This window comes from Talaromyces amestolkiae (assembly GCF_001896365.1).
Source record: "Talaromyces amestolkiae strain CIB chromosome Unknown scaffold9.1, whole genome shotgun sequence".
Lineage (NCBI taxonomy): Eukaryota > Fungi > Ascomycota > Eurotiomycetes > Eurotiales > Trichocomaceae > Talaromyces > Talaromyces amestolkiae.
The window spans coordinates 215,770-231,321 of record NW_024468045.1 but is presented as its reverse complement, the minus strand read 5'-3'; the positions used below and the strand labels follow the sequence as shown (position 1 = coordinate 231,321).

The following is a 15,552-nucleotide window of genomic DNA, read 5'->3' as shown; positions in this document are numbered from 1 at the left end:
CCTTGATATTCACTGAAGAGTGTACAATACGATATTAGACGTGTCTCTTACCGATTGCTTGATTGATAGATCGTAGGTTGATTATAAGATGTAAGTCAGGCCTTGACAATGTGGCATATTTTGCATATTGAGCGTCAAAAAATAAATGGAAATTTTCATATTCCCTCCTGCAGCTGTGATACGAGTAAGCCTTATGCATGTGCGCATTTCATGCAGCCCCGCTCTGGGCGGACTCACTATTTGACTAGGTTTACTTCCCTCCTCTAGAGCTTAGCGTGATGTGGTAATAAGTCATACTTTCGCTGGAAAAGTCAGGTCTATTCCTCCTTACAGTCGATAGTATCAATATCAACCTTAAAAATACAAGCCCTTTTCGGTATTTCTTCGAGGACCTGATTTCGAACTCGTTTGTTAAGTCCGATACTCATACCATGGACGAGCTAGTTAAAAAGGCCATTCAAAAGGCGGAGGCGTTCAAAAAGCTCCCGAATTCGACGTCATGGAAAGATGACGAACCATGTACCCAACCTTACTACATTTGGATCGAAGAAAGGAAGGAATGGCAAGCAAAGTCATCAAATAGTGACTCGCAGACACATTCTGCTGGTAGCTTCACTTTAGTCTTGTTTAGCTGGAATATTGACTTCATGTTGCCGCTGCCCGACATACGGATGGATGCCGCATTAGCTCATCTGCACGAGCTTACGGGACAGCTCCTCTCGACCCCAAACACGGCCGTTGTCATACATTTACAGGAATGCGTCCCATCTGACCTTGTCAATATCAGCCAGAAACAGTGGATTCGAGACAACTTTTTTCTGACCGATATAAATGCATCTGCCTGGGGGAACGGGGCATACGGCACGACCACGCTAGTTGACCGTCGCTTGAGTTTGTCCTCTTGTTTCCGGGTTCATTATGCCAAAACCCGTATGGAGCGAGATGCACTGTTCGTCGATGTCGCTATGCCCGCTGCTCTCAACAACAACAACAAAGGCAAGATATTACGTTTGTGCAATACGCACCTTGAATCGCTTGCTCTTGAACCACCGTTCCGGCCAGCACAGATGCAAGTCGTAGCTTCACACATGCACATGGAAGATGTCGTGGGGGCAACAGTTATGGGTGACTTCAATGCTATTCAGCCTTTCGATAGTTTGCTTCACTCGGATAACGGCCTGAAGGACGCATACCTCGAACTTGGGGGCCAAGAGAACAGCAATGAGGGCTGTACCTGGGGTCAACAGGCATTACCTGAACTACGGAAACTCTTTGGACTTTCACGAATGGACAAGTTATATTATCGAGGAAGTAACCTAAAGTTGCTTGATTTCCAGAGATTCGGCGCTGGAGTCGAAATTCCTGAGGGGAAGGATGATAGGGGACAACTGCTGTCACTCGGGTTTGAGAAGGCATGGATTACAGACCACTTAGGGATTAAAGCTGTGTTTCACGTCATGGATAATGTTCAGCCGTGAGAAGCATTTCGATATTTGATCTGTCTGTATTCTTGGCAAAGGGGTAGCCTCATTATCACTACAATTGAACTAAATATCATATATCTTTAAATGCAAAGTCATGGCGGTTCTGGACAGACATTTATGGCCTGAAACGACCGAATAACAGTCATCTCATCATCATCATCCTCCTCCTCCCCATGCCAGAAGGTCATGAGCAGACCGCGGAGGGCTCGACTGCATCCATTTTGCACTAAGACAGTGCCTGGCTACAGACTCAGAAGCTTAGTTATCCTCCATATACCGACACGCCTAATAGTGTGACATCGTCTCTTCGCACGATGTTCGTCTAGTTTTGTATTCAGGGAATGATCGATACTCTTATGAAAGCCGAAGAGCCTACTTGGAGATCCAATCTACCTGACTGTTCCTCTAGCGGGCAGTTCCACAATTCCACTCATGTGAAGCATCATACTCTTTCCCAGTATAATGGTTGCTCACACTGAACTCGACCTACGAACATCACAAAAACCAAAGACCGATAACCGTTCTATGTGTCTTCAAATCGAGCTAAGTATTATTTTTTCAAGGCATGGGAGAGTTTCCAGAACAGCAATAAAATAGAGACGAAACGAAGGAAAGGGGAAAAAAAAAAGAAAGGCCCGAGCTGCGATTCGAACGCAGGACCTCACCCATTCTCTAGTGTTATCACTAGATGGAATAACAATATCCCGAAGGGTGCATCGTACCCCTAGACCACACGGGCTCTAACTGATATTTGCCTATCAATGAAATATAAAATCATTGGCTTAATTGCTATGTCCACGTTATCTCGATCTGAAGTTGTTATTGACCGAGATACGAAATTAAATGCACATACTATCTAACAAGATAAGACCTGCTTGTGAAGATGCATTGAAAATATTCTAGATGGTTTTAAACTGTGTTAAGGTTCAAAAAAAAGTTATTAGATTCGACCATCCATAGGGAGATCTACCTAGGTTTTCATTGGAGTACATGGGTAACAATAACGCATATTCAATAGACGAACTTTGAATTTGTAGCGACTCTTATGATTTATTCCTTCCACTCATCTCTGCCCAACTTGACAATTTCATCCATTTCCACAGTCCAATATTTTGCAGGCGCCTTGCCCTCTTCTGCGATACGAGCAGCTGCTACCGCAGCTCTGCCGATGACGGTTTGATCCTGGCCTGCATTATCATAGTCAGTTATCCAATCCCTAGACTATTCATGTCACAGCATCCTGGATCATACCCAAGCTATCTTGAATACCCTGACTTATCTTGTGAAGATTCTCCACGATCTTCTCAAACAGCGGAGCCTTGGACTTTTCCCGGCCAATAATCATACCCGGCCTCAATATGATGGCTTGTTCGAAATCAAGCTCTTTTATGGCATCCTCCACGCCAATCTTCATTTTCGAATAAGGCACCTGGCTTGAGAAGAATTTTCTAGTACCCGCGCTAGAGACAAAAACATATGTCTTCACACCTGCTTCTTTAGCTGCTCGGGCATTCTCAATGCACAAGTCATGGTCAATTTTCCACTGATTCTGAATACCGCCGGCTTCTGCTCTGGTGGTACCGACTGCATTGAAGACTACTGATGGCTTGGGCGACAAGGAAGAAATCATAGCGCTCCATTTTGAGCTGTCGCTTTCCTGGAGCGCTTCCAACTTGGGAGACTGCGCGGATGGAAGTCTTCTTGAGATGGTCTTGATGGATGAGAAACCATCGGTGGCGAGAAGAGTTGCGAGGATTTGAGAACCGACAGCTCCTGTGCTGCCGAACACTGCTGCTGTGGTCATATTTGTTGGTCTTTTTCTTAGTATTGATGGTTTGTGTTGAAAGAAGATAAGGGTCGATGTGGCGAATTATTGGGGTCAATAAGCGATGGCTTTGTTATCGTCTAGGATGGATATATGACAGCGGATATGTACTCGGAAAAATGGTTGAGATCGGCTAGGGTTGTTAGGGTTAAGCACAGCCCCACAATTTGTCTACACGCCTGACGCCTCTCCGCGAGTCTTCATCAACTTTATCAACCATGCTCAATGACTTCATCAGGCAGCTGCCATATAATGCGATGATTACATATCTTATATAAGTTTGCTCGAGACTGCCGCGATTGAGCTAATCGAAAGACTCCCGAGCACAATTGCCTGATTGACGTCCAACAACCTTCATGATTTTCCTTTTATAAGTGACATGGAGCCCCCAGCGCAATCAAATGGCACGATAAAACACAAGCGTAACCGCACTGCGCAGTCATGTGTTCAATGTCGCCAGCGCAAAGTTCGTTGCGACCGAGGATACCCATGCGCTCCTTGTTTGAGATCCAAGAACTCGTTGGAATGCTCCTACGAGAGGCGGCATGCATCGAGCGAGAACTTTTCAATCCTACAGCATCGGACAGGGAGACCAGCTGTTCAAGAGATGCCTCCGTCATCATCAACAATTAACAGAACAGCTGGAGATGCCACTGTTGTCTCTATTCAGCCTGGAGCAGCAGCACACAGCCAAATGTTGATTGAGGATCTTCAAGAACAAGTTCAACAATTGAGAGAAGCAGTATCAAGCAGTGTATATACTACCAGAAATCCAGGTCCATCCGGGCCGCTTGTAGGAGATAACAGAACCGAAGTTCAAACAATCAAGAGTCCGACATCTCATCTACGAAATGCATGGGATAAGACCAAAATCTTCGGCCCCAACAATTGGATTCACACTGCGGAACAGGTAATATTTACTTCATGATTTGGCCCTAGAAAACTCCAGTGCTGATAGCCAGCAGTTCCAAGTCCTTGGGGAGTTAGTCGTATCTGATGTGTCGCTCGCAGAACGATTCAGCGATAGAGCCGAATTGGTTAATCTTCTGAAGGAGTGTATCGGTCTTAGGAAATTGTATAAGAAACACAATTTCGATGACGATCCTCCACTCTCCTCGGATATATCCAGCACCTTTCCTCATAAATCTATTTGTGATGAGCTTGTTCAATGTTATCTGAAAACATTCGAACCTATATACCGAATATTGCACGTACCATCCTTCAAAACCGAGTATGAAAACTTTTGGAGGGTACCTCAGTCAGCTTCAAAACATTTCAAGATGAAAATGGCATTAATATTCGCCATCGGTTCGGCTTTTCATCCGTTCCAGGATGACTGGGCCTATTACGAGAACACCGTGCAGAAATGGGTGTATGCAGCACAATTGTGGCTGGCCGGCCCATCGAATCACGCCAATTTCACCAACGATGGACTTCAAATTGGCTGTCTATTGATATTATCTCGTTTGAGTGGTCCTGCTAGTACCCCCACTTGGATATCGACAGCATCTCTATTGCAGATGGGCATGATGATGGGTTTACACCGCGATTGCATGCTGTTTTCTTCATTGACGCCCTTTCAAGCGGAGATGAGGTGTCGTCTATGGACCACTATCATTGAACTAAGTGTCCAAGCCTTGTTGGATTCCGGCGTACCGCTACCTCTTTCACTAGATGAATTCGACAGCCGTAGTCCAAGCAATATCAACGACCAGGATATCTTTCCAGAGAGCAAGGAGAACACCCGACCTAAAGATGGCCACGTATTTACCGACTCATCAATTCAGATAATACTAAGCAAATCAATCAGTACGAGGCTTGAAATAGCCCGCTTACTGAATGATCCGCTGCGCAAGAATCTCACATTTGACAAAGCCATGAGGCTTGGGCAAGAATTACGTACTGCTTGCCGTGAAATATCGGCGTTTTTTCAAACAAATATTTCCGCACCACAGGGACGGAAGAGTGGTCAAATGGAGTTTCATCGCAGGTTCCTGGATATGTACCTCCATCGGTATTTAGTCTTTCTCTACCGCCCATTTATGATCGAGGCTCGTAAGGACCCTCGATACTACCTTGCGCGTAAGATGTGCGTTGAATCTTGTCTAATCATTGCATCTCACTGCGAGGTTGTCACGGATCCGTCAATCGAGATGAGCGATTACCTCTGCCGGCTTGCTCGTGTAGGCTCTGGGGCATTCAAGGGACCATTTTGCATGGACGTCATCGCGGTATTGGGCCTTGAGCTTGTAATGCAAGTTGAAGAAGAAAATTCAATTCGATTCTCAGGGTTACCGATGACAACAGCAGTTGACCCTCTCGGCGAAATGAACAAAGCCAACCGGGCACCACTAATTCGATGCTTGGAACGCATAAGAGATCATCTAGAACAAATAATTGTTGCTGGAAGGGTTTCGCTCAAACGCTACATTTTTCTCGTGGGAGCTCTCTCGTTAGTTCGTGCTATGGATTGTGGTTTACCGATTCGACAGACTATTATCGAGGATATAACCGCGACGATAAGAAAGTATTATTCCTATCTGAGTAAAAGCGCTTCGAACCAACAACGACCGGAATTTATGGGTGAAATAGCAGTTGATCCTGGTGACATGCCTGATCTTTCCGCGTTCTTTTCTATTGACGACTGGGTATGTGTCTTTCAACTAATGTATGATCAGGTAAACTGCTTACTGACATTCACATTATAGGATCCTTCTAGCATTGTATTTCCAGATTTGTTCAACCTCTTAGAGCCGTCGAGTATGAGGTGGTAGGATCCGAATATATAGCATTACGAAATGTATGATAAAACTTCCCACAAGCAGAATGCGTGGTCTTATGCAATATAGCCAGGGCTATGGTGTGGGCTAAACGTTACAACTCACGACGTTCATGAGAAATGTGCTTATGATTCTAGGAAGTACATTTCAATAAGCAATATACCTAGGTATGTAATAAAAAGTAACGGATATTGTCTACAGAAAGAAAGAATGAGCCTGGCACTGTGTAGCATGTATTCTTCTAGCACATGTTGTTATACTCGAGGTCCATGACATACTACGTCTGAATTATCATTCTGAAACTAGTGTGACCGTGGTATCCTACTCCATGCGTGGTCAAAATCTGGCAGGCACGTATCAATTCTGTGGGATGATAGGAAAAGAAAGCGGCCCCAGCCCCAAAATGAATATTTTACTGACCGGCGAAGACTGATTCAGAGCTATTTGCCGTTACTTAGTACTCTTTCGAAATCTTTGTTACCATTACGTCTAATATGGAATGCATTTGCCGATCAATTTTGGAAGTATACTTAACAATCCACACCCCTGAGTACCGCCAGAGCTAACTTCGAATATCTATTTGCCGCCCTTCTCAACGACAACATACGTTAGCCACATCTCGACACCAATCTCGTACACTTGGCTATCCTGAACAGGGTGCACATCGGTCGAACAAAATTATCGGCAAGGGAGATAAGGTCAGTTACGAGGGTGGGAATCATTTTTTTTTTGTTTAGACCAGCCCGAAGCCAGCCCTTGGTGACTGGTACGCTATCGCCTGACGAGCACATGTAGGAGAAAGTCTTCGTTCCTTTCGGATGATATATGGCGCAAAGTCAAGAAAAGATCGATGTTTCGTTTCTTGCCATACTCAGCGATAGCGCCCCTACTTTTTGGTATCAAAATGATCCTGATATGCTAACGCTTCTTAAGATTACCACTTCTTGCGTGCTATTGCTTCTCCAGCCCCGAAACTGGTAAATTGTTGAGCCAACCCATCGACAGCCAAATTAAGATCATCAATCAGGTACCACCTGATATGCTTGGTAAGTTCTACCACAACTTGGAAAGGTTTCGAGGCGAGATTGGAACTGATGAATGTATGTATCAAATTGCATGAAAGAATCTGACTCGCGTTATCACAGTGGCGTACCCTGATATCTCGGTCAACATAGCCTAACGTGCTAGCGAACTCGTGTATTCATCACCGACCAGGCAAGCCCTGCCAGTGGCTCGCCCTCCATATCTTGAACATGCCGTTAGCCTGTTAGCTAGTAAGGTAAATAAATGTCTGTTAATTCGCAGCTGCTCTCCTAGGCCTTAAAACGACGGCCTGCATTGGAAATCACGTTAGACTAGCAAAATGCGTGATCTTATACAAAGTAATTAGGGTCATGGTATGGCTTAGGTTTTATAAGTATTCCATGTAATATTGAAGACTATCCATCCTCGACCATAGGTATATAACTTTGAACCAGTGGACAATAAGAGGAACAAGTACATTGCTACTGTACTATACAGAAAATATCTCATTGGTTGTTAATCTCTTTCTACCCATGTCATGGTGAGCCAATCATTGGAACGAATTTTAGGGGTTGTGCAACCTTGGGAACACCCAGATGATCTTTCACGGAAAACTTTACTTGCAGTATCTTGATAGCTTCATTCTTGTAAAGACCGTTTTTTGTTGGTTTATTAGCGCAGTCTATCACCTGCGATAAAATATTATGACACTTCCAGACGTCCTCATCACAGGCGGCTGTGGCTTCGTCGGCGCAGCGATCGCCAGAGCCATCTCAGAAAAGCACCCGGAGTGCAAAATCTCCATCCTGGACATCAACGCCCCTGGTCCCAGCCATCGAGTTCCATCTCAAGCTATTTTCGTGAAAGTGGATATCACTTCCACTGCACAAGTCGAAAAAGCTATGCGCCAGATCCGACCCGCTATCGTGATTCACACAGCTGGCATTGTGCCTGTATTAGCGGAGCGGTTTGGTCGGCGGGTGCAAAGCGCGGTATGGAAGCTGAATGTCGAAGGCACAAGGATTATGCTCGACGTCTCGAAGAAATTGGGAGTCAAGGCATTCGTATTTACGAGTAGTTGTTGCGTGCTTATAGATGATATGCGCCTACCATACAGGAATGTTACCGAAGAGTGGCCCACCTCGCAAAATTCACTGATTTATGGCGAATCAAAGGTTTGTATATCCAGATTCATGAATAAGAACTAGCTTGAATATGGTGAGCTGATTTATGAGCTACCGGTTTTGTTTAGGCAGCTGCAGAAGCACTAGTTCTCCAAGCCTCTTGCGCCGAAATGGCGACCTGTGCACTCAGGCCATCTGTCCTAACGGGCCCCGGAGACTACCAACTCCTCCCAGCAATTCACGCTTGCATCGCCAAAGGAGAAACTCCGTGGGTAGTCGGCAGCGGCCTAAACTACTGGGACGTAACTCTAGTTCAAAACGTCGCAGATGCACATGTCCTAGCGGCTGAAAACCTGGTTTCGTCAACCAAAACAGCGGCTGGAGAAGCTTTCTTCATCCAGAACAATGAGCCCATCACTTTTCGAGATTTCTGCCTGACGATATGGAGGAACTTTGGACACTTCCCCCCTTTCACGGTGCATATCCCCGAGTCGCTTGCTTGGCTAGCCGGCTTGATAGCTGAGTATTATACTTGGTTTACCGGGACACCTACAACGCTTAGTAGAGGCAGTGTTCACGACGCATGTCATATGAGATATGCAAGTGGCGAGAAGGCACGGCGTATACTTGGCTATGAAGCTACGCTGGGTCTTGAGGAGGGGATCAGGCTTAGCTGTGAGGTACGTAAATCTTTCTGTGAACGCAATGACAAATAATTGTTGTGGCTTTTTAACTGCTTTGTTGTCTTATGATCTTATCCAAGTGCGGATGAAGTCTGACGATATTTTCCCTTGCCGCTCTTTCCAGGATTATGCTCGTCGACTAGGCATCAAGCTACCCGACGCCCCAGGCTTTCGTAATAGCCCGGGCGCAGACACGAAGAAGCTATTGTGAATAGGAGTAGTAAGTTCTTACTTATCGGCCACTGATGTTCGCTTATTCGGCAGTAATTTCTCCTGGGAGTGTGTGTATCTTGCATGTCTCTGTTACGTGATTATTAACCTTTGATGAACCCGTTGCCCAACCTACTTAATTAGCGTACAGTGAGGCACTTCTACGGACTGTCAAGCTGCAGTGTACATGGTCGGTCAATGTAAGGGCAATGCCTCGATATGTATCAAATTTTACTTACTACTATGTGAATCATCTTTTACTCGCTAGTTAAGCTGTGCAAACGAGAAATCTCATGGTTACAGGCGCTAAGTATTTGCAAGCAAGGGGTTTATACGTGGTCATCAGGATAAGGGTCACCTGGAAAGATTCTGTTGATTGATCTGGTTCCTCTCACAATTGATTAATACGTAGTTAATTGGGAAAAAAGGGGAAGCTAAGTGTGTAGCAAGAATAAAAAATTATTCTCACAGTCCTATTAATTCTTTGCCAGTAAGATTCTCTCTTACTGCCCGTTAAAGAAAGTCAAGTGTAACGAATATTTCCCAAAGCGGCATGTTAGGGCAAGCACGGTCATGCTTTCTTTTGGCCTTCGGGTTGGGCTGAATGGGGTCATACTCGCCGCTGACGTCCATAGCAAAGCAACGATCGAATAAAAATTGAAATCAATGCAAAAACAAAGTCTCCGAGCATTCCGTTTATCACATGAATAATCTCTCCATAATTGAAACGAGGAGGTAAAGGAACTTCTATTAAATCTAGTGTACAGGCCAGAATAGAAGGGATTGGGGGTTGGGCACGCCACGTTGCACGCATTTATGCCCGATGCCCAATGGTCGATTAGTCCAACGCTCGATTCGATGTCCACTTTTGAATATTAACGCAACCAATGGCACTAATGTACTCCACGATCCACTCAAAAGCTCGAGATGTATGTGCTACAGCTTCGGTACATGTGCAGGAGTTACTATGGGGTTGGCTCATGCCCGATTCCATGATAAATACCTTCTTTCTTTCTCCCAGTCTCGCATAGAAATGACGATCTCTTCTCATTTCTGATCAAGTAAAAGCCTTTTATTGGAATAATTTTAATGACAATAGATAAAATGTGGATGGAATGTCTGAGACCTAATATAATAATTGCGTGTGTGGCTTGTTTACGCCCCGGAGTGGTATTGGGACATCTACTATGTAGTAGATCGATGGATTGCCTGTACTAATTACTATTCAGTGTGGTAGTAAACACGATCTCATAATCGCAGCTAACAATTGGCCAATTGCTGCCTTCAATCCAGCCAATGAAGAAAATATCTAGATTACGACTGGCCTTGTGCCACCTATCTCTGGCAGCAATCGATTAGCCCTACCGTGTATCCATGTTCGTCAACCGATGATCCAGAAACATTATATATGAATCTAAGTTCGTTTCATCATCGTCTTTTCAACTAAGTATACAAAATGAAGTGCTGGCAATTGTTGCCACTGACCACCGATGAAGATCGGACATTGTACTCTAGTTAGCACCAGTTCTAACTCTTTCCATCGATCCCGGTCCGGATTGCTGCCCAAACCCACGACCGACTTTGATCGTTCTAACAAACCTTAGATCTGTTAATTAAAACCCTCACCAAACACTGTTCTTGCCTTATCCGTCAGTAATCAGCAAACGCAATCCCGGCGGCCAACTGGGGCAACTACCGGGAACTACCTTTTTCCACAACTAGGTTCATCCCTGATAGAAACGCCCTTCCTGGGGCAGAGGATCCGCCATCAACCCATCTACTTGTGGACTTTACACTCCACTTAGCCCCTTTGATACATTATCATGCCATCGGAGGACCCCCCCCCCCCCCCCCCCCCCCCTCTTTCTCCCAAGATGGCGGTGAAAAACAGAGTGTGAGGACGTTGGACAGCAAAGAGTTCTCGAATATATGTGCCCTACCCTAGGTATTCCCGTGGGTTGCGGCCCACTCGAGTCCTCGAAGAGGATAACGATCACTGCCGCAATTCGCCACCAGTCATAGATGTAAACAAGAAATCATTGTGCATTATTACTGATGGTGGAATCGGCTAGTCAGTGGTAATGGGTCTATGCTCCAGGAATGGACAGATAACCCAAAACACAAAGACTATGAAATTGAAATGTTTTGCAACCACTTATTTAAAGACTGATGACGGACTACCAAATAATCTGCTTGAATTTGCTTCTAAGCACGAGCCTTCACCTATTGAATTCGGTTTATAATACATTGATTGCCTTGCGTTGCTCTGCTTTTGTGTACCACACGTCTGTTCCTACTTCTGTGTTACCTATTCGTTTTTGCTACATGTAGACGGATTTTCTGAACCTTCCAGCTATTTTTTCTCGCCTTATCCCTTTCGCTTCTCTAATGCCTCCAGTTGTTACACCTCGAGTCATGCCACTCTCAATGGGTTTTCACTCCCTTCCAGGAGCAGCAGCGTCCATGGTTGATCCTTATTTTCCTCCCACTCCAGGAATGGATGGGTTCTCTCGACATGGGTAAATTCTTAGTGCTCATATGTCAAATTTGGTGTCAACTAATGCAGACTTCTATAGAACTTCATCTTCATCTTCACAATCTTCATACTTCGGGGGCGCTGCTCCTGCTCCTCTGATCTACCAACAAAGGTGATAACCATACCTTTGAGATCCTTGGTAATGAGCAACCGACTGAGTACTTGTTTTCTTTTAGTGGAAGTCGTGGTTTTCCAAATTCGCGAACCTTTACAGATATGGACGCCAACAATCGACCCATAGCGCAGGGTACTCCAATGGACTATCAGACCTACTATGCCCAGCCAGCCAATTCGTCAAGGAATAGACGCTATTCCAGCGCTTCTGTCGCTCAGGCCCCTATTGGACGATCACCCCACCATGTCTCAGTGCATTCCGAATGGGATCCATCCAGGATCTCTCCAGATGAGTACATGCATGATGTCGACTCTCCTCGATCCTATGATACCCGCGAGTACTTGGTAGAGMCCAGCCGATCTCGTCACAGCGACAAGTTCAGCAAGGCAGGTAGTGTAAAGTATCATTCACAAAGGCGCCCATCCAACCGCGATGAATTCGACGGACCGCACCAACTTCTTGAACCGCCATCGCCAAAGACCATTGCGGCTCAGGAACGGGAGCTGCCCCCGCTCCCTACTAACCTCGATGTCTCAGAGCAAGACCGTATCCTGTGTGAGGTTAATGATCGCCTCTCTCAGTGTGCGTTTGACTTTGTCGCCAAATACCAGTTCCCAATTCCCATTGAACCGGATAAAAGACAGGTGAGGGTACCAGCAGACCGGGAATGGACCGAATGGGTTTATTTGTTGAAAAGATTGGCCACAAAACGCCGGATCCCTGCCCGGGTACTTCATAATGGCCAGATCAAACAGCTTGTCACCGTTTTGGAAAATTCCCTGGAGATGCGTCATGCCGCAAAGCATCAGTCCAGGCCAGTAAAGGATGACAGGAATGTATTGCAACTTATTTCCGCTGGAACCCAGGTTGCTAAGATCCTCAAGGATGCCACTGCCATGGAATATTTGGACCGTCTTTACCAGGAAACCGAACGAAGGATCAAGGAACGACAGAACCGTCGTGTGAAATTTGCCTCTTGAACTTGAACGGGAACCGTCTGGATTGTTTCAACATTGTGGAACATTTCAGACATTGGAACCTTTTACTTCTACCAAGAGGCTGTTATTATGTTTCTGATTCTTGCAAATTTCCTATATCTGCCGCCGTTTTGATACCTCTCTTTTACTGTCTCGTGCTGTTGTTTAACCATTGAACATGCAAAAACTTCATGAGGGGAACGAAGAAGGAACGGTCAGTCATTTCGACCAAAGCCAGTGAAATGACGTCGGACAAGATACCAGTGCAAGATATTCATCTGCATGAACCATTCGCCAATCATCCAACAGACCAGAAGAACAGAACCAGATATCGAAGGAGGACAGACTCATGCATGCATGCATACATGACCCAATTTCAATGTTGATGATTCGACTAGCGATTTAGTCAGACCAATCGACTTCTCCAAACCGACATGGAAGAAATCTCATGTCAACCTGACCTTATGTTATGAGGAGGATAATGATGCCAATAATGAAAGGACTCGCCATTTTCGGCTTATTTTATTTTCGTTTGATTTTTGAACCACAATTGGAGGATCCCAGAATTTCTGTTTTGTTTTTTTTATTTTCATTTACCAGTTACTGCCAGGAGACAACGAACAACATTGCCCTTTGGAATTCCGTCGTTACCTATATCCTGGCGCCGTACGTACAGAGCTAGCATCGATATATGTAAGAATCAGTTTTTGTCATTCACATGCAGGGTCCTACGGAAAGTACTAACTAGGATGAGTATAAATTTCATTACTCTTTGGTACTGGGGCCAGTGTGATTGACTCCAATGATACCCGCCATCCAACTTGACATCTGGAACATTAGAGAAGCAAACTCTGCAGACAGGGCTCCTTACTCGTAAATGTTTTTCTATCTCCGCTTCCAAGGTTTTTTATTCTTTTTTCTCTATCTAACCCAGTTGAATATTTTACCCAATTTAATATTCTTCAGAAGTCTCACGGTGAATACATGCCTATCTGTGAAACAATCAATGAGGCCCGTTCTCTAGAAAAAGAGGCCAGCATATTGGATTACTAGAGGACCTCGAGACCTGAAAAACTTATCGCATGATTCGTCATTTACAATTCTTCTTCATTCATTATTATGATGTGTAACCCTACGTACGACAATGCATCAAGTGGTGATTGGTCACTGCCGAAGCATGTCAACTGGCCGATCTTTGTATGTCCATCGTATTATGGATAATGAACCAGAAGCTACTCTCTTCAATACTCGCCAGTACTTGAAAATTCCAAGTAAGATGAACATAAATCACTCATTTACAAATATTATACACTTAATCGTGCGTCATACTATGACCAGTACATGAGACACTAATCATGATTTAGGGTAGACTCTCCAGGCGATTTTCAGATGGGGACTGGATGACTCGCTTTAATATTGATCAATGTGTACTCAAGATATGACTACTTACAATCGCCTAATCTCTATACTGATTAGAGTCATAAGTACAATATTTCGTCTCTAAGGGTTCAAGACTGAGACATGAGGCGATTCAACTGCGGCAGTGTTCGAGGCTTTCTTTAGCACTCATAATATTCTGAACGAGGGTTATCCTACAATATTCGAAGATAATGGGCTCGCTTATGAATGGTCGACCTCTGATCTTTTCCAACAATTGAAAGATTCAAACTTCCAATTCGAGGCTGTTGACGATCATGAACTCAAGCAAAAGATTATCACTACGCTTCGAAGTCTGGCAGAGACCCTAGAAACGCTCAAGGAACAGCTAGACCAAGCTCACCTGGAAAACTCAATGACGGAGAATGGGTGGGAAAGGGTGTCAGATGGAAATAACGATCTGAAAGATCAAGACATCAAGATCCGAATCCGTATCAAAACTCTTGAGTCCTATATCGAGACGCCTTTGTTTACAGCGAAAACGAGAATGAAGCAAGGTGATTCGAGTCATCTGGCGAAAGTCGAGCTCGGTAACCAGTAGTGGGAGAAGCGATTACGCGAGAGGTCATCACCGGAGATAGAATTTAGGGGAGATCCAAGAGCTGAAAATACTTTTCTCTTTGAAAGGCACATCTACGTAACTATCTGTCAAAGTGGGAGCTTGAAAACTATCACATCAGCCTTGATCCGGCTTATCAAATTTTGTGAGATTAAAATAGATATCCATTGGACCTAGTAATCATTATTTTGACCCGTGAAACTGTGCAAACCGAAGATAGAAACATTTTGGATATCAGTAGGTAAATAGTCCTCTGAACATCTAAGGAGGCCCTACCCAGCCCTCTAAAATTGTCTGATGTCTGTGACCAGTTCATCTGTTATCAAGGTATGACTCAAGAATTTATGGCTCTATTAATTCAATGACTCCTCTCCTTCTTCTAGCGATATATGTAATGATGCTCTTTTCTCTGTCTAGGCGCATCTATCAATCAGCACCATCAAATTTCCATATATCTATATGAATTGACATACTTTGGTACAAGATTAAAATTTCAACGACGCGACAAGTTTGGAGGATGCACAATGAATGGAATCACCATTTTCGACAAGCGTGCACAATTGGCACATCGAAAAGACTGTGAGCGTCTCTTTGAAAGCTTGCGTCAGGAACATAAAGTACAGTTCGACGGGAGAACAGTTTCAAAGAATCGGCCAAGGAGTTCATACAAGAAATGGGGTGGGTGGAGCCGTCAAAGCCAGTGGGCAATGATCTCAGGGATTTGGAAATACGCAACAGAATCAGGAAAACTATCAATACCTTTCTTGAAGAAACTGAGAAGTTCATGATTCGACCGGAG

At 44.6% G+C, this 15,552-nt stretch overlaps 4 protein-coding genes across 4 annotated transcripts; 3 read left to right on the top strand and 1 right to left on the bottom strand.

The window, feature by feature from the left end:
- Nucleotides 1-431: 431 nt before the first annotated feature.
- On the top strand, nucleotides 432-1,478 carry BHQ10_005119 (uncharacterized protein; the record flags this gene model as incomplete). The annotated part of the gene is made up of 1 exon (XM_040877560.1): nucleotides 432-1,478. The coding sequence occupies one exon, from the start codon at nucleotides 432-434 to the stop codon at nucleotides 1,476-1,478; it is 1,047 nt and encodes a 348-aa protein (XP_040733623.1).
- A 1,056-nt stretch (nucleotides 1,479-2,534) lies between these two features.
- On the bottom strand, nucleotides 2,535-3,288 carry BHQ10_005118 (uncharacterized protein; the record flags this gene model as incomplete). The annotated part of the gene is made up of 2 exons (XM_040877559.1): nucleotides 2,535-2,671; nucleotides 2,736-3,288. 2 exons carry the CDS (start codon nucleotides 3,286-3,288, stop codon nucleotides 2,535-2,537), a joined length of 690 nt encoding a protein of 229 aa, XP_040733622.1.
- A 4,528-nt stretch (nucleotides 3,289-7,816) lies between these two features.
- BHQ10_005117 (uncharacterized protein) lies at nucleotides 7,817-8,952 on the top strand (the record flags this gene model as incomplete). The annotated part of the gene is made up of 2 exons (XM_040877558.1): nucleotides 7,817-8,287; nucleotides 8,365-8,952. 2 exons carry the CDS (start codon nucleotides 7,817-7,819, stop codon nucleotides 8,950-8,952), a joined length of 1,059 nt encoding a protein of 352 aa, XP_040733621.1.
- A 2,929-nt stretch (nucleotides 8,953-11,881) lies between these two features.
- On the top strand, nucleotides 11,882-12,760 carry BHQ10_005116 (uncharacterized protein; the record flags this gene model as incomplete). Its single annotated transcript, XM_040877557.1, has 1 exon — nucleotides 11,882-12,760. One exon carries the CDS (start codon nucleotides 11,882-11,884, stop codon nucleotides 12,758-12,760), a length of 879 nt encoding a protein of 292 aa, XP_040733620.1.
- Nucleotides 12,761-15,552: the final 2,792 nt, after the last annotated feature.